This window comes from Nyctibius grandis, chromosome 5 (genome assembly GCF_013368605.1).
Source record: "Nyctibius grandis isolate bNycGra1 chromosome 5, bNycGra1.pri, whole genome shotgun sequence".
NCBI lineage: Eukaryota > Metazoa > Chordata > Aves > Nyctibiiformes > Nyctibiidae > Nyctibius > Nyctibius grandis.
In genome coordinates, this window is record NC_090662.1 from 88,727,462 (window position 1) to 88,747,196 (window position 19,735).

General features: G+C 38.0%; 1 protein-coding gene across 1 annotated transcript in view; it reads left to right on the plus strand.

Moving 5' to 3' along the window:
• The window catches only part of SLC15A5 (solute carrier family 15 member 5), a 34,772-nt gene extending 24,371 nt beyond the window's left edge, over positions 1-10,401 (plus strand). The window contains exons 7-9 of the mRNA XM_068402430.1: positions 166-297; positions 8,374-8,482; positions 10,257-10,401. Of these exons, the coding sequence (XP_068258531.1) occupies positions 166-297; positions 8,374-8,482; positions 10,257-10,401 (386 nt within the window). The remainder of the gene's footprint in view (positions 1-165; positions 298-8,373; positions 8,483-10,256) is intronic.
• The last annotated feature ends 9,334 nt before the right edge of the window (positions 10,402-19,735 follow it).

Here is a 19,735-nt window from a genome sequence, read left to right on the forward strand (position 1 = left end):
CACGTCTGACTGGCCTTCTGCAGCAAGTACATTTTCTGTGTAAAATATGGAAAGTCCCTATTACAGACACTTTGGATTGTTTTTTTGTCTTATCTATCTTCTACCATAATTTACTTTTTTTTTTTTTTCTAACCTGTAACTGTATCTATCTGCTTCCTTTCTCAGGTTCCTTACTTTCATTCTGGCTTGTGCCAGAAAGAATGAGAGGGATTTCCATGCATTTTTTAACTCTCTTTAATGGAGCTGGCTGCTTTATGGGAGCTTTCTTTGTGCAGACAGCCCACGCAGGCACACAAGGTAAGAACATGCTCATGACCAGTGTTCCTGAGCAGTTTTCTAATACTATTGATTTGGAGAATTAGGCAGCAGAATTAAAGGGGATGCCAAAGTTTTATTGATTTGCTCTCACAATTAAGATGGAATTAAGATAGGAAATAGCCTTCCAGCTGTATTCATCCAATTTTAATGAGTCATCTTAGTTTTGATAGGTGGAGTAATTAGAGGATGGCATCTTGCAGGAAGCGCTCACCTCCAATCTCTATACTTCTGTTCTGGAAGACAAGAAAATAAATTGTCTAGGAAGCACCTTTTTATGTTCATGAAGAAGTACGCTCATGTTAGCCACGCTTACATGGAAGCCTCTGGCTGCGAGAGCAAGATTAGTGCTTCAAAGAATGAAGAACATGCATTTCCTTCCTTTCCACAGTGTTGTAAGGGAGAGGAGGTTGGGTTGGGTGTTTTGAAACTGTCTAGGGAATTTGTTCCCCTAGACCCACTACTTCTCCCTTGCCTTCTTTATGCCTCTCCCTTTGCCCAGCTACTGGAAGATTCAGATTCTGTGACAATATGGTCTCACTGTGGTTTTACCCTTTTGCAGATGAATACTGCAATTCCCAGAGAACTTACTGTTTCAAAAGGAGTTATTTTGGACTCAGCCTGTTGAGGAGTATTTAGTGTAAGCCCTGAACTGGAGATTTTTCTGGGTTGCTGACTTTCAAGATAGGCCAAGTGTTTCTTAGAGTCTTTTTTCCTTTGCTGATGGGTCTTTGTTCAATACATAAAAGACTTGTTTCATAAGTAAATTTAAAAAGTAAAGCACTTGAGTTCTTCAACTGAAGGACAGGGATCCCTTTGTTCTTATATCTGAAATAGTTCCCCTTGCTGAAGCAGTACTTCTACAGATGCTTTCCACTGATAATCGTCCTTGTTACTGTGCTACAGAGAACTATTCTCTTATAGAGCACAACTGCTGGCCCTCAAGCATGACACCATTGCAGTTACCACGGCTGCAGAATTCTGTAGCTGCTCATGGTTATGTTTCAGGTTCTTCTTTTTCCTACATAAAGAACCATGTAACTTAAAAACAAGGGGAAGTGGTTGGGTTTTGGTTTGTTTTTTTTTTCGAAAGTATGACAAGAAATTTTAATTCCTACTTGCAAGAGCTGAACAAACAAATGGTTCCTTGATGTGCACTGCTGTTTTTAAGTTAACAATTCAATTAAAAATTTTTTACAAGGTATAAAAGCATCACCTAGACATAGATAAAAACCAAGAATGCTTATCAAAATGAATCGGGCAAAGAACTATTAAGTACCAAAGCATCCAGGGTGGAAAGCAGAGCTCCCTGAATTTCCCCCAGTGGAATAGTTTTGGTTTTTTTTCATTGGGTAATATGGGTTCAATGAAACTAACACTTCAAGAAAGACTGTTTTGCTGACTTTTTTTCTTCCCCTCCCCCTAAAAGTATGGAAATTATTAATTTTGATAAAGTTGAAATATTGTGTTTCAGTAAAATTGGCATATTTTACTGCAATTTGACTTTGGGTATAATTAAATATTTATAAAATAATTAAGCATAATGTCAGCATCAAAACATTTTGACTATGTTGTGCCGCTATATATGCAATTTATTCCTTTATAGAATATTGTTATACAAAGCAACAGAGGAAATAAATTTTTGCATTTGGCTTGCAATTCAGTAGATTTTTGTCACATTTTATGTCAAGGTGATATTTTTTTTCTGTAAGTCTGTATGAAAACATTTAGTTGATTCAAAAAAAGAAAATGTTCGTTTCTTGCCAGAAATACTGTTTTATGAGAGCCTTCAAATTCTTTTCCTGGCTGGGACCAAAAAGCCTGAACTCTCCAAGCTCTCCACAGACTGCAGTTGCCATGTTCTAACTCTTTTTGCTCAAGATTTTTGAGCAAACTGAAAAAGGTTTCTGGCTAAAATACTCCTCACTTTTATGAAGCTGGGTGGCAAACTTCTCTACTTAGCTTTGGAAAAAAAGGTGTAACTATGTCTCTACTTACGCTGTCAGACCTGCCGTTCATGTAGATGGAATTGGCCACACTGTTATTCTGAGCAAAAGTCACTCTTACAATTTCCAAGGGATTCAGCAACAGTCTGTATTCAGATTAAGGTGCTGTAATGGGACTGAATAAGCCCGTAAACAGAGAAAGACTTTGCAAAACTTGAAAAGCTTTAGAGAAAATATAGTGAAAAACGTTTGATGTTTGTTCTGTTGCTCTGGTTAGAAGCATTAAATATTACTTTCCCTGTTAGTATGTAAACAACATATTATTGGACTCTCACTTTTTATTTCTAAAAATAAGTGGAATTTCACTGGGTGTCTTTTCCCACTGTTCCCTGCTTGAATGAGATTAATTATTCCAAGTTACCACAATTCATGCAATTCACAGCTTGTAAATAACAGAGATATTCCTGTATCTTAGTTTGTGTTATAGTGATTCAGGCTGAAGACAGAATATTGCTGTACTCATCCCAGCTGGACTTTTGTCCTGCTGACTCATAAATCAAAGTAAGCTTGAGATCAGACTTCTGGAGGTGGGTAGTCTATAACAAAACCAAAGAGGCATTTAGACTTGTTTGTTTGTTTGTTTGTTTTTCCTCCTAGTTTGATAGGAAAAGTTATATACAAAATTCTCTTGTTCCATCTGTATGTTTTCTAAACTCTTCCCTTGTGCTTCTTACAGTGTTCTTTGGTGCTTGTGATGAAAAGTTAAAATAAGCAAAATAATAATTTTTTAATTTATAAATCCTAATGGCTACCTATTGAACCTTCTAAAGATGACAGCTCTTCCGAGAATACAATTATGTCCTCTCTTAGGTCAAATTAAGGTCAAATGACACAAATTAAACTGTCATTACTCACATTTGGTACTTTTTTTCAGCTCTGTTTAAAGAGTTTGTAAGACATTCAGTAGCTGGACAATTTGTGGAATGGGGTAAAGCAAACCAACCTGAATTTTTTTTTTTTCTAAAAACTTAAACTAATTTATTTATATTGCAAGACCAAATTTCTTTAACTTTTGCTGAAAGATTATAATGTTTGCGAAATGGTTTTGTAAGATTTAACAAGGCTTAGTGTGTGACTTTTGGGCTATGGGTGCTTTTGTCTTGTCCCGTGATTCTTGTTTCACTAAAACCTGAGCCAAGACTATTTCTGGTTCTCCCATCTCTAAGCAATGAGACCATGTTTTCCATGAAGCAATTCAGGATACAGTGAAGCAGATCCTCCAGTGTGTATTTTGAAGTGCTGAAGCATAGAGGGTGTTGACAAAATTTAAACACTTTTATATCCTATTTCATGTCACTAGTTTAGAATTTTATTTGGGTTTTTATTGGCAAAGTTGATCAGATATCAGTCACAGTCAAAGCTGCATTAATCATTTTTAACGCATCTATGGAGGATGGTGTGAATATGATAAAATAAGACTTTTTAAAAAAATCTGACGAGTGCAAACAGATGACGGGTGACAGTGATATTTTCAGTACAAGCTGGGAAACTGCTTTCTTTTGGATCTCTTACCTCTCCTAACATTTTAACAGAAGAAGATGCAAGACTAAACCTGTCCTCCTATGCCAATCATCTCAGGATACATTTCTCTAAAAATATTAATGTAAATATGTAAGGAAAAAAAAAAAATAGGTCAGAGGAAGGAAACTGCCCCAGACACAGTTTTCCTGCTTTTATTTAGAGAACCGGGATTTTTTTGTGGGTTTGTGGTTTGGTTTTTTTTGTGGTTTTTTTTTTTGTTTTTTTCATTTTGGAGCCTTGCGTGATTCTGAATACCAAAGATGACAAAGCTAAAGGATATTTCTTGCAGTCCAGATGGTGGTGTCCACTGGTGCCTACTTAGCTAATAAGGATTAGAGGCAGACTGAGACTTTAATTTGGATATGATTAAACACTAAATATATGCCCACTAACTTGAAATGATGGGAGGCAATACAATCCTTTCCTAAGATATGAATTAAATGTTTCTATAATCATAGTCTAGGTTGCAGGATGGCTGTAAAAATGCAGGAATCATACAGAATAGACTAACTTCTGGCATGTGACTGTTTTGCTTTGTCTTCTGTGTTTTCACAATACTGAGATATGATGGTAGTATTCAGTAAACAAACTGAATACCTTCCTATGCAACTTGGGGCTTTGTTGTGAATCACTTGAGAGCTCCAAGGGTGCCATCATAGCAACAGATACCTTGTGTGCACTAGTATATGTCAAAGTCTGGCTTACAGCCCTTTCCACATATTCTTTCATGGCTGGTATTGCCAGCAGTTTGTCACTGTCAGTCATCTACCACAGGAAAGTGGTTTTGTCCATGTCCTAATCCCTGCGTCACCTACTTTTCTGCCTGTGTTGGTAGGATGAGGTGTTTTCTTTTGGTGTTGTATAATATTCCTCCTTCTTGTACTACCTGTGCATTTTTGATGCAAAATCGATAGGACTGCAAAATGTCAGTGAAAGTTTACCAGGCACTTTATTTCAACAATGTATGGTATAGCAGGCTTGAAGAACTGACTCTGCCTAGACTTAATCTTCTAATTGGTTCTAAATTTGCCATGAAATGCATAACCGTTTCACTGTTAACCGATAAGAAAAGACTGTAAAATATACATAGCTGAAGGAAACTTCTGATTCTCTGTGGTGATTCATGCTACAAAGTATTTCCATTGTTGGAATAAAAATGGAAATCAGGAGCTTGTTGTAGAAAGTTAATTCCCAGTGAGCAATTATCTATGTGACAAACCAACCTTGTAATTGGCACTTCTGTTGGCAATCTCCATAGAAAAGTAAAGGATTGACAGAACGCAAAGGCAGTGTCTTTTGGGGGAAAGTGAATTGTTAGCATATTGCATGCTGATTCAAGGATGAGAAATTGATGAACTCTTCAAACACAGTAGTGCCCATGGCGTCTTACTCCAGCAAAACCAAAAAAACCTGGCCCAATAAGTTCTCACATTCATGGCTGAGAGTAAAATCTTGAAAGTATGAACCTCAAAGTCAGCTGGTGGAGGGTGCTGAGTCTGAAGACATCTTGCGGAAGGTGTTAGTGGGGTAAGGGGTGAAAGCATCTAAAGGGAGTTTCACTGCCTGAAACATATGGTTGATGTTTTAACACCAATGGCTGTTCTCCCAAGGCTTCCTGCCAGTAGAGGATTCTCTGTGCAGCGAGTGTAAGTAGAAGTAAATGTAGTCCAGGCTTATCCTCTCTTTCATAGAAAACCAGCTTCCATTTAAAAAGGAAAAAAGAAGAAACCTCTCTTACCCTGAGAAGTAAATATTTTTGGCAGAAAATAAGAAATGGTTACAATCTTTGCTGTATCCGCTGATGAAAATGTGTATTGGCAGTAGGATAACAGTCTGGATAACTCTAAGACTGCTGCCACCCCTGTTTCTCTGTAGAGAAAGGCACCTCTGATAAACCTTGTTGCCCCTCACTGAAAGGAAAAGAAAGACTTGCTCCTACCTCTTGCTTTGGATAGAGCAGCAAACTAGAGATAGAGAGCATACGCACTATGGGAGCTGGAGTCTTACCGTGCCCAATCTAATTTTGGCCCTGCCTATGGTGTTACTCATTTATAATACAGGATTTTCCAAAGGCTTTGTGTCATTATCCTGGCCTCACTGTTTAAACACTGACAATTACTAGAAGAAGCAGAGAGGAGACAGAGCAATGATCTTTGACCCAGGCCGTGGAGGAGACCGGTGGTGAAGTGGGAGCAGAACCCAGATCTCCTGCTTGCCAGGCTGCCCTCCCACCCTGATAAAACCAAACTTTCCCACTTTCAATGCTTCAATATGGTGCCTTTGCTAGTGTTAAGACAGTTTCAAAGGTCCATTTTACTCTGTTCTCTTAGAAGCTGCTAAAGTCCTCTTTTTTCTTTTTTTTCATCACTCAGCTCTATTTTTAAGTACATATTTTCTGTTCAGGTTCCATTGTAAACGCTGTTCCATTAGGAAGCTCCTGCTGCTCATATAGTTAGCCTAGCCGATGTAAATAACCTAGCAGACAGTGTGAACTCTGGTTTGACAAGCTGTAGCACCAAACCCCATGCGTGCTTTCCCTTTCATCAGATGCACGCGCTCTCTCCGTGACTTCTATTGGACACTGGGGGATGTGAAATGAAAAACTACCTGATTGTGAATTATGACAGTAAAAGTTTATAAGCTACTAAAATGAAGTTATAGCACCTAGGAGCTCAGTCAACTGACAATGTTAAATGATACGTTTTAAAACTCTCTCTGAGATATTGCTACAAAAGGAACCGTGCATGCAGAGGTGAGGTGGTGCTGCTCTGTGACAGGCAGAAAGGTAATGTGGCACGGAGCAAAGTGCGGAGGAGTTAGGGAAAACTACTGCACCGATGGCAGTTGTTCTCTGTTAATCCCAGGGGAGCTAAAGGTAACTGCTTTGAAAAGAAATGTGTTTACAACTCTAAGATGTGGAGGAAAGAGAAAAATGTAAATATATGTATGGAGGGGGTGGAGTGTAATCCTTTGACTGCTGGCTCTCCTGGGCTGTGGAACTGCTCTTTCTCTCTAATCAGAAAATTTTGACAAGCTAAGAATGGCACTGGAAGGCTAAAGGTGGCATTAGTGGCCAAAAGATTGGTTAAGGCTATCAGGTTTGTACAAAGGTGGCTGTTTTTCCTCCTCTCCCTTTTAGGTCATTCAAGTGGTGAATAGCCACTCTATTTAGATGGGTAGAATTTGATGCCAGGCTTTGAGGGAGCAAGGAAAGGCAACTTTGGGCACATTGATGGTAGTGTTTTAGTTGGGTCAGGAGTGTGCTTTTGATCTGAATCTCCTGATCATCTCTGATTTGTGTCACAGAGTGATCTTGGAGCACAAAAAAACTGCTTTCCTTTTGGATGGAACTTAACCAAAAAAATGCTCGTGCCTGATGTGTTACAGCCATTAGTGGGAACTGGTCTGATGTGAACGTCCCTGAGCTGCGTATAGTGAGGACATCACGGTCTCAGCACCAGCCGTTTCACGTTCTGTATTTGCACTTCACTACTTGCTGATGAAGACAGTCTGTCTTTCTTCTTCAAAGGCAATTAATATCCTATATTCCCAAATAATGTAAGAGGTCATTACAACACTGTAGAGCTCTCTCTGATATACTGTATCTACTGTAACTTCTTTTTCATCTTGGTTTTATGTTTTTGCTGTAGTTGATTACGGTACTTCATGTACTGATTCTCTTCAAATGCAGACTGGCTGGATCTGGCTTTCTTTTTAAGCACATTGATTTCCATAGTTATTTACCACCTGAGCTTGTTTGCAGACTGGTTGTGATGGACAACATTGAAAGCAATACACCTGCAAACTAAAGTAAACAAGAATACAGGCAGGGAAGGCTCTGGGTGTATATAGGTGGTGCTGTCCTCTGATGAATGGGATTTAAGCTGCCAACAGACACTATTGCCAAAAGCCTTGGTAGAAAAAGGTCTGATTCATGCAAATAAATGCTGTGTACAAGACAAGGACTCATTGCAGACTCATGGCTAAAGGCAGCTATAAAGAAAGGTAAAGTAAAATGTCAGGTAACATCTTGGTAATGGAGCACCATCCAAGGCACTGAACAAATGCTTTTTATGCTTTTTTTTTTTTTCTTAAGAAGGACCTATTAAAAGCATGTGAGAGATGTGAATAAGGATTTCTACAGACCACCTTAACTCTAGTCCTTCCTAAAATTTTCACATTTGACATTCATTTAGCTATATGCACAGGATAATATAGAGGGAAGATGGCCCAATCATTACAGTAGTAGCTGTGCAGAGTTAGGTTTTCCAGTACACTTCCTATTTGTTAGGAAAGTTCTTTAGTTTCTCTAGATCTCTATTGCCTGTCTGCAAAGCAGGAGCAAAGTACACTGTAGACTCAAAAAAACCATAGATGCTGTGAGAATGAAGTCTGCATAAATAGCTATGAGGGCGGTTCAAAGCACCTGCTGTGATTGTGTCTTACATAAAGTTATCTTCGTGTCTTTCATATGAGCCATGTCTCATCCTGCAAGGTAAACTAATTCTGCTTCAAATGTCTGCTTTGCCAGGCAGCTGGTTTCCACACTTGCTACATGAAGGTAAATTGGAGAGATTCTTCTTCTTCTTGGCTTCCTTAATGATGGTGAACACCCTGGGGTTCTGGACCATTGCACACAAGTATGTGTAAGAAAAATTAAAGCTTGATGTTTTGTAGATACAGGTAGAAATTCTTGCAAAACCTGTAAACTAGTATGTAATAAAGAATTGGTAGTGATAGATCATATATTATCGTTCAGGGTTCAGACTTGAGTATTTTTCATCTGCCTTGAGGAAAGAGGTTTCACAGTAAAAATTATGTGGTAAGTTAAATTAAAAAAAAAAAAAAAGACTGATGTAATTAGCCTTAAATATTTAACCTCCACTACACTTGACTTTGTACCAACATGTAGAAAAGTTCGCTGTTGTCTCAATGAGCTTACATCTTTAGTATAGGACAGTAGTCGAAGGGGTTGCAGGAAAACAGCAGACCACTACTGGTTAATGCTGTATGCAGTGGTTTCAACAGAATAACCCTGAAATATTTTCTGATACTCTACTGGGCAGCGAGATAAAAGCAACTTTCTGCTGGAGACAATAGGATTGCTCAATTAGCCCCCACACAGGAAGCAATTTTATGCCACCTATAGAGCCTAGGTTTAATGCCAGTATATTGCCTGTGAAATGCAAGGAACTCACAACTGCAATCCCTTTTTACATCCAGAGCGGTTTGAAAGTTGGCCCGCCTCCTGTATTCTGGAACATTTAATCACAGTTAACTTTCTGTTGTCAGTGTTATATGAAATACTCGTAGTCAAGAACAGGGATGGAAGCAACCTGTGTCGCCATGAGTGGGAAGGGTCATGTGCGAGTGGCATTCTACCTTAGACATTGAGCAGCAGTTCTGTGGAAATCCTTCAGAAACCTTGATGAAGTAGTGGTTTGATAATGACAATAACAGAAAACTTCCAAAGGCGGTGTAATTCTAGAACTTGAGAAAAATACTGCTTTTCCTGTTACATATAGCGCTAAATTTGCAGCACCAAAGATTACCATAGCATCTTGTCAATCATTTCAATGCAACCTGAGACACAAGTGTCCATTTTTTCCAGTGACTAGTTCTTGATTCTGTTCTTTTAAATGTGACCTGAGTCATGATTAGAAATGTTTCTCCTGCATATACTTTGTCTTCCTTTTATAAAATGGGATTTTTTTTATTCTGTAAAATGAAATTTTCATTTGTGACATTTACTGCTGAAAACTAAAAGGTTTTCATTGTCAAAAGTGCCAGTAAAATTGTGAGGAACTCAACAAATAATTTTGCCACAAATTAACATCTTTTTATGAGGAAATCTGTTGACCTCCAGTCTTCTTGGGGGGGGTGACGGGGAGATGGAGGGAGGTTTTTAAATTTAATTTCAAATTGGTATTTCACTTCAAAATCAAGGTACCTCATTTTTCAATAAGACAACCAAAACCTACATGATATATATTTTTTTGAGGTCAAATGTAATTTTTTCATTTTGTGCTGAATAAGGATTCTCTCAGAGAGGAGAAAAAAGGTTGAGCACTATTCAGATAAACACTGATTTAGGGGTGGGGGGAAATCAGGCTTTAAAACTCTGAATTAGAAAAAATATACTAAAATTTCTCTGAGAAAAAAAAAAGTGTTTCTTGTTAAAATGACACAGTACAGCTATTATTAACACCTGCATCCCATTGGCACTTCTCATCCTGAAGTTCTGAAAGGTTCTAGGAAAATACATATCACTCTCCTTTTTTTTGTGGCTGCTTAGAAGTCCAGGACTCAGAAGGCACTGTAACTTTCAAAATATTACCTAATAAAAAAATAAGTGAAGCTAATCTGAGAAAGGATGTTTATTTAAGTATTTTCCTTTCATGTCCTCCCTCCCAGATACAACAATCTGATTCAGGAATACACCAATGAATTCAGAGGAAGTCTTCCTGAAGAAAAACTTTTGAAGCATGAAAAAGCCATCAAGCATTATGATAGTGTCCTGGAAAGTTCTCCCATTTTGTCTCCTATGGAGAAAACATGATAAAATTTCACCCTTGTTTGACTAAATTTTGATTGTGTTACCAACCAGCTTTCTAATGATAAATTACCTAGAGTACCTAAGTGGAACTGCCAATGTATTTATGAATTATCTTAGGAATAATAATGTTATTTATAAGTTCACAAAATAGTCGTCATAGGATTTGGCCTTGTAGGATGCTGCACTGTCGTAATGCACGTCAAGGACAATGAGAGCTCACTGCTTGGCACCGTTGATGGAGACAGACTTTTAATCTCTACAGGGAAATAGATAGGTATCCACATGTATTTGTACTTAGTAATGGTTCAAAATTAATAAAATCATGTATACATTTGTTTAGCAAATTACTTTGTGACAGTATCATTTACAAATAATTTTGGAGTCTGGTATTGGCTGGTTGATACTTGTAAAGGGGGGAGACTTGTGTGCTATTCTTGGCTCTGCTACTTATCTGCTACCCAACCTTCAGCAAGTTGCTTCTTTACCTTAGTTTTCCCGTCAGTAAAATGGACACAATTGTACTAACCTTCTTTGCAAATTGCTTTGAGATCAACCAAAAACATGCTAGAAAGTATATACCAGTAATAAGTCCATAAAGTATGTCATGAAACATTGATGCTGAGGCATCTAGTCTTTTATTTGGCAAAAGCACTGTGAGATTTGTCATTCCTAAAGAATGATATACAGAAAATTGATGGTAGGAGAACTGGAGACTAAAATTCATTTACATCAAAATTAGTAATTGTAGCCTGGTTGAAGGGGGTGAAGGGGATTGGGAAAAGAAGACTGGGAAAGGGTAGATGCAGTTGGAAATGGGGGAAAAAACTATTGGTAAAATGCATTCCACTTTAAAGATCTAAACAGTGTTAAACACTCCCCAGACTGGCTGACTTGGGTATTATGAGCTATGCTAATCTAGCACTTAACTTTTTCTTTTTGTAAAGTCATATTACTAAAAAGAGTGAGGATAGAAGTGGGGTCTTTATGTGATAAGGAAACATATTGAACCCAAAAACTAAAGGAGCACTTTGATATCAAGATGTTCATATCGGAAGTGGTAGTCAAGCCAGAATGCTTGCTAGATATGAGGAATGCTCTAGCACAGGAGCAACTACATTGAAGGAATATAATGCACTGAGGTGACACAGAGAGTAGTTTGTGAGCTGAAACTATGAAAGAGCTGCTAAAGGAAATCATGTCTACACTGTTAACCATATTTAATGCTGTAACTTTGGGTTAGGCAATGCAGGAGGGGGAGCAAAACGTAGTAAATAAATCTAAGAGGTATAAAGGAAGGCAGTCAGGAGCTGTTAGTTTGATCTCACTTGTGTTTAAGGTTTTTATTTTTAAAATTAAAAGAGAATATTTAAAGTCATAAGATAAAAGGAAAATTTAATAAAATCCAACACAGATGTATCAAAGGTAGGTTTGCCAGACTACCTTAATGTCTGTGTGTAATGAGAAATCATTTTCTAAACAAAACGTAGTAGAGATGATCTGCCTTGATTTCAGTAGAGCATTTGACATATGTCCCATGGGAAATAACTTGTGAAGATGGAGATGAGGGTCAGCGGAAGAGCTACAAGGTGGCTGAGGGACCTGTTAAAGCCCAGATGGCAACAGGTATGGTAGAAAGGGGAGGTACCCATCTGGAAGAGAGGTTTTTGTGGAACTTTTTAGTATCTTCCTTCATGGTAAAAGAGAATGTGATCCTAGGATGCACTGGTGGAGATGGAAGAAGTAAGTATATCTTCATGCAAGTTTATCTGAAATGGTCATCCCTGTCAAAGATGTGCTTTGGATGGGATGTGCTTTAGATGTGCATGGGATGTCATGCCTTGATGGTGGAGCTGAGTGTACTACTCCCTGTTTGCCCTGTAAGAAGTGGTGTGGGGGTCAAAAAGGCTGCCTGCTTGCCTTGCCCTAGCTCTTGCCCTGCCAGCAAGACACAGCCTCTTTCTCCAAAAGTGACTACATAAGCTGGGCTGGTGCTGGGGCTGTGAGAGGGAGAGGCAGCAAAAGGCTGAAGGACCATTCACCAAGGGCACTAGAGTGGGAGCAGACTAATTTTGCATATTTGAGTAAATCTGTCTATCTCATCTGACACTTATTTGTGTGTAAGTTATTGTTTTCTAAATGGTATTTGTATTGCAATAAACCCAGCTTTAAGCCATGGAAACTCCTAGTTTCTTTTCGTAAAGAAAAGCGAGAAATTCCTGGATACTTGACTTGACCCTTGGCACAGAAAAGCTGCAAGGATGGAGTCTGCTGACAAGAGGTATGTGGTTGCTGTCGATGCATTTGAGAGTTATACACAAAAGAAGAACAACTATGTAATAAAAGGGCAAAATCTAAGATTTGAGCTAGTGAATATAATTGGGCTGGAGATGCTTTTAACACCTAATGATAATTATGTAATTTTTTTTTTAAGCTGAAAAAATAACAGCGGTTTGGAACCATTTACATCAGGAACAGGAGAACAAGAAACTTAACTTTCTTTTAAGATAAAGTGTTTCCTCTCATGCATGCTCAGACTGAATGACCTCAAACTTCCTAAGACACTTTTTTTTTTTTCCCCTCAGAAATCAAAATGTGAGAATAGATGACAGCAGAGAACAGACTGCAGCTATTGCAGTTTAATTGTCTGTTGAAGATCGTTCTGCAAGAAAAAGAGGATTAGTTAACTCCCTGGACAGGACCTCTCTGTCATGCAATCATGCAAGAAAGGCTTTCAGCAATGGAGAAGGAAGCAGTTGGGCAGCCTTCATAAAGAAGTACTCTGGAAGATATGGATTAGAATGGGCTTTGGGATGAATAGCTGACTACTGAAAACTCTCTACCCTCTTTACATGGACTAGAGAAAGGCTTTTTCTATCAGATTTGGTTAAGAATTTGGCCTTTTAGATGGATGGCAAAAGAAAAGGGGTACTGATTGCTGGATTTTGACATATTTCAGCTGGTGGTGCAGAGGAAGCTATATGCAAAAGTCTATCAATCATGCTCACTGTTATGACAGAGCAATTTAGCAGTTATACTCAACAGATGGGGATGCTTCTTGAACTGCAGCATCTGGGACTCCATACAAAGCTGATGGAATCCTTTGTACTTTCAGAGCACTACCTAAATTTTATAAATCTTGTACCAGCACACAGTGAAATTAGTATAAAGGACTCTATAGGTTTGGTCTTAACTTCGAAAGAAGCTGCTTTTCATATCTGGTTTAATACACTAGAAAAAATGAGAGGACAGAAAAAAATAAGGACATGTGTGTGCATATGAAGTAATGCAATAAGCAGCTGGAAAATGCTAGAATAGCCTTCTTTTGTTCAGCATTTTGTTGGTCTATAGCAGTTTTCATAGGAGATAAAACATTCAGATCTGTTTGCCTGTATTTGAGGTCACCTGTTGATGTTGCTTTGCACAAAGTAGATCTTAAGATATGCATGTTTTAATCCTCACCATAAACGATCATAGTTTTGAAATTGATTGTGGAAAAAGTTGCCTCCTAAGTGAGGTTAGGAGTGACTGGAAACATCCCAGTTCAGTTTTGTAGTTTGAGTACTGCCTAAATTTTCTAAATCTTGTCCCAGGACATAGTGAAATTAGTGTAAAGGACTCTGTAGATTCAGTCTTGCCTTTGAAAGAAGCTGCTTTTGTGCTGTCTACCAGCTCTGGTTATAACTGTTTGAGTAGGTGCTGTGCTCAGTGGAGGTCATTACTAACCTTGAATAGCCATATGTATTGCTGATTACTGCTGTTACAATTTTGAGGTTTTTTTAAGGGTTAAATGTGTGTTTTATACTGTATTCATGTAAGTGCATGCAAAAAATACAAGTTATGTCCCAGACAGTTCATTGAGCACCTCAGTTAAGTCTCAATGCATGGGACACCGTTTTGAGTGAGGGAGGGTGAAGAAACCTCGCTGGAGAGGATTAAGATCTCCATCTGTTAAGTTTGCACTGATGATAAAACACATGCTCCCAGTTGGAACAAGATGCATTAAAAGAGCAATTTCACTTCTACTGCCTAGCAACAATGTCATTGAGCACCTGCAATAGTTTAAACATTAAGCATAATTGGCTTTACTTGACATAAATCTGTAGTTTTGTAAATAAGAGCAGTTGAGTTTCAATGTAATACCAATTAGCTATAAGGAATGCTTTGTTTGCTGAAGCCTGCAGCTTTGCAGAGGGAAGAGGGAGTTGTTAAGACTCAGCAGTAGTAGTCAGAAAGTAGAACCCAGATCAGACATTACATAGGCTTTGAGTGTCCTTGTGCAAGCCTTTTAATCTGTTTCAGTCCGGTTCCCTAGGTATGAATGGAAGAATAACATTCAGAAGTCTTTTTTTGGTAAAGAACCCTGAGTGTGTCTGATTAAAATACCTTGGAGGTAATTTTACAGCATTAAAATGAGCTGCCTGGGTCTGTGCTGGATTTCTTTTCCCTTCTTTTAGTTGGAGCTACTATTGCATTTTGAAAGTCCTTGCAAGTTTTCTAGAATCACTTGCTTTCTGCCAGTCATGGAAGAAAGAGGTGCATGACCCACTTGATATGAAAATCAGTCTTGTTCAGCTTTTGTGGGAATGATGAGTTGGAAAGATGAAGTAGAACACCTTCCTTGTGACCCTACAGCAGAGCTGCAGAGCAGAAATAAAGCTTTTAGACTTCAGCTTGGTGTCTGTTTGCTATAACGTACTAGATTTGTTTGGCAAGGGCAAATACAGCTACCTTCCAGAGGATGTTTTAAAAGTCTGCTTTTATTTAATCTTAAAAAAAAAAAATATCAAAAATTCACAAGTCTCCTCGTCATGTCTCTGTTCTGAATAGAATAAAAATGACCTTTTCCTTTCTGTCTACCTGGTCTCTAGGAAGTTTCACCATAGAAGTAATATTCTGTTGGTGTAGGACTTTAAATTATTATAGTTTCAGTCTCTGTCTGTAACCGTAGATATGGATTTCCTTGATTCAGAGAAGGCTGATGTATGAATCTTATGCAATCTACTAGTACTGGTGCTGACTCTTTAAAGTTAGTTAATCAGTTCTAATACTCAGTAGTAGTAAGACTGAAATGAACTGACAATGATCTTTCAGTGTTTTGAAGATACTTCATCTCTGCAGAGTACTGAATAATGCACCCTAAGACTACCAAATTGTAGATACAGTCTACACGTTTTGTTGGGGGATACATGCTTTCAAAAAGAAAATTAGCAGAAACTTTTTAAAAAATATTGTATGAACAGCATCTTTTCCTACTTTGGTGGGGTTTGTTTGTTTTTTTTCTTTTTGTTTTGGAGGGTTTTTCTGGTGGTGAGGGTTGGTTGGTTTGTTTTGTTTTGAGGTTGGTTTTCCTTTTTTTTATTTTTTTTTCACAGATTAAATAAAAATTGTGGAGTAGGTATATCTATAGTTTGGCTGTGGGGTTAATCCACCACCTTTCCAAACACCAGGATTTTGTGTAGAGCCAAAATATGCTCATTCCAATTATCTAGTTAATTTCTGAGAAAAAGCACATGTCTAGACAATATTGCAGATATTAACTTTATGTTTTAAGGGTTAGGCTTCTTTCCTGTTAATATGAGAAATTCCTGTTAAAGTGCTTGCTCCATCACATCTGGAACAGCTTAGCTTAGAACAGAGGTTTTGAAACTGAGTCTTGTATACCCAGCAGAGCATGCTGACTGGATGGAGACTGAATGTGGGTGTGCATATTTTATGGATGGTCCTTTTATTATTTAAATATATGTATATTTTTTCTGTTTATCTTCAGATCATAAGAAATGTTTTGAAATCTGAAACACTTAACAAACTAAAAAACCCAACAACTGGGGCGGGGAGGGTGGGCAACCAACAAAAAAAAAAAAACCTTAAAGCAGTCAACGTTTGTCCTACCTGCTTTGTAGCCTGGTAAAAAGCATCTTTTGAAACCAGATCCTGAATGCTTTCATTGTCACATCATGTGAACTTCAGAAGCAAGATCGCTGATGAGGTTGGGGATAGTAGTTATAGTAGCACTTAGAAAAAAAGGCACAGCAAGTTATCTCAGCTTTGTTTTTCAGATGGTCAATGAATATGATATGAAGATACTGTCTATTTAGCTGGCAGAAAGAGGCAATCTTTGATACCAAGCAAAATCATAAATTCAAAACAAATATTAAATAGTAAACCAAAGGTTGCAAGAGGATGCTGCTTGAAAATAAATCCAGCATTACATGCAATTCTGAATTTCTTTACCTTGGCTCATAGAGTGTTCCTATTGTCTTGAAATTGTTCCTTTTAAAAATATTCAGGTGAAAAACCTGAGAGATTTTAATATCATGCTGACAGATGATAACCCCCTCAACAAGCTTTGTCACTGTAAAGAACTGTCATTTAGTGGAAACGCTCTTTAAGCTTAAGCTGTTTGTAAACTAAACTTTAATGGTGAGAATATTGTGTAAAACCTTAAGCAGGAAAAAGTTCTGCCTTATGTATTCTGTGAAAAAGAGCTGGGGAACGTCTGTGACTTTAAGGGAGAAACTTCATTGCAGAGATCCAAGTACAGAAATTATGCAGGTCTTGCAGAAATAAGAAAATAGTTTCAACAACAGAGAGAGCAGCAAACTGTACCAAGAGGGGAGGAAGGTGATTATTACCTATTTGAAAATGGTGTTGCTTCATTATGGAGGAGCTTTCGTTTGCTGCTCCTTGCTTAGGGTAGGAAATTCATGTTTTATGAGAATACGCGAGAGTGGATGAAGGTCTCATCTGTTAGGTTGCATAGATGTTAAAAAGACTAAATACAGTGGCAGTGAGGGCATACCTAAAGTACATATTTCTTGTATTTTTAAAAAATTGACCAAAAAGAGGGTGCACTTGTAGTTCTGGCTGAAATAGTTGAAGGGTATAACTTACTTAGTAAATCCAGTGCTTCTTTTCAGTTCCAGTGTGACTTACCAGTCAATCGATTCTTGCCTTTGCAAAGTTTGTTCATCTGATTAATGGCTGAAGTGGATTGTTCTCTGTTCAGTTACTTAAAATAACAGCCCTTGTTGTAGCAAGGGTTAACTAAATCACGGTGATTTTGTTTTTGTTCTTTGCCCCAGTTAGCATTTTCAAGCTATCTTCTTCAAACAATCATTCAGTGATTGTTACGCCTACCTTTTGACATTCTTTAGAAAGCAACATTTTCACTTTCTTCGAGCCTTTTTAAGATGCAGTGAGTTCCAAATAATCACTTGCACAGATGCTCATAAATGCCTTTTTTTTAGATACTTGTGCAGTTCCGACACAGGCTCAGGCATGTAGATCCTTCAGAAATGCTCAGAGAGAGTGGCCCAATTTAAATTATCTATTGAATGCTGAAACACAAATTGCACATGAAATCCCCAAGCTTCAGGGGTCTCTGGCAGGTCACATCCTACCAGTCACTCAAACATTTAGTCAGTGCTACCCCCATGCACCTATGAAACTGAGCCTGTTTGACACCTCTGAGAATATTTCTCATGTTAGATCTGTTGTAAATGAGCACATGGTCCAGAATAATTAATGGTAACACTTCAGTCCTTTTTTGACAGAGTTGTGTTTCTTATGCAGTTTGTGCTGGTCTGTCTATTTAACTGCAATCAGCCATGCCTGAAAGACAGGAAAGAACAAGACGGACAAGTGTGTCAGTGAGTGAACCTCTTTTCTGTAATTAGAAATGCACAGGGAATAAATTATTCTCTAATTCAAGCTGTCCAGCTCACACTAATAATAACAACCCAAGAAGCAATCTGTTTATAAAAATGAAAGCTGAATTTGTGAGAGTCCTTAGTGCAAGACAGGATTTACTATGCTGTCTTGTTCTAGTTTATCATGCTTAAAGGGCTCTATCACGGCATTATGAGTGTTTCAGGCTGGACTACACAGCGATTTCATGCATGCATTTTCTATCACACAAGATTAGCTAAAACTTAATCAGTGATAACTGTAGCAACTCTGGGCCAAATTCTCCTCTGCTAAGTTAATGGCTGATAAGGAACAAATGCCATAGAATAAAGGTATGAGTAAACTTGGCCGAAGCCTTTTTTTTTTTTTTTTTTTTTCCCCCCCTTTTGTGGACAGCTTTTAATACTTCTCCATTCAATTGTCTTCCAGCTTGTATGGGCAAAACCTTTTCTGTGGAGGCATTGGGGAGGACCCTAGCACTGGCTCAATGGTTTTTGTTTCGTTTACCTAAGTATAATTCCTATGAGTCTGGTAATTCTTTGTAAACACTAATGGGGCTTAGTTGTATCTCTAGTAGCTAAAGATTTAACTTAAATTACTCTGTAGTGGGCCTTACAACTTTCAAACCGTGATAACATTAAAATTAGAGGAATCAGAGTGATTCTGAAGGGTCTATCTTACTATCACAGCCATAAGACTATAGGTTAAACTCTTCCTTCTCTGGGTTCTAGGGCAAAGAGAGTGAATGGGATCTTGAACTTTTGGGCCCCAAAATGTTTGGCTCAATGGATTTTAACTGTTTCTTGATATTTTTTTCTATTATTTTTTCCTGAACTTACATAGGCCTTAATTATGGCTAACTTCTAATTGTAGCACCTGATTAAGATGCAAAAAACTGAGTGCTGGAGAGTACAGAGCACCCGTACTTGACTTCAGCTTGCAGTCAAGTGGAGATGTAACATCTTGAGAGAGGAGGAGGTGCCAGAGAACTAGCTTTCCAACGATGAGTCTGAAAATGAGAGTGCACAGTCTCCATTTTAAACCTGGGAAAGTAATCAGGTCTTGGGATTAGATATGTTACTTATCGTCCTTTAAAGCCAAACGCTATAAAGAAACTGCTGAGAATTTGAACAGCTGTCATAAAGCATCCCTGACATTTTTAAGCAATCTCAGATCTTTGGATTAAGAGTCATGATAGTAACTCTTATTTTTGGAAGGCTGAAACATACACAATGAATTCTCTCTGTCAGACAACATGCTGCAAAATAGAGTGTTGACTACGAGAAGTCAGCCTAACAGGTAACAATTTTTTATTATTATTGTGAAATCTCAGCAAATCACTTTATCCACTTTTTTCTTCATACAAAGCATATGTGTTACGGTCAGTTGCTGATCTGAAAGTATAGATGAGATCCAGGAGAGGGAACAAAAGCTATCTAGGTTTTCTGGCACATTTATGTGTATACATCACTTCAAATCGAGTAGAACAAGCTTGAAGAGTCACTGGCCAGTAATTCAGAGTACCTAATTAATTTAATTGCAAACGATGAAATTCTCAAGTTAATTTATTATTCAAATATATTCATGCACTTCCCTCCCCCAGGACTCTCCCCCGAAAATAACCCTGACTTTTCAGTGCAGCTCTGTTTTG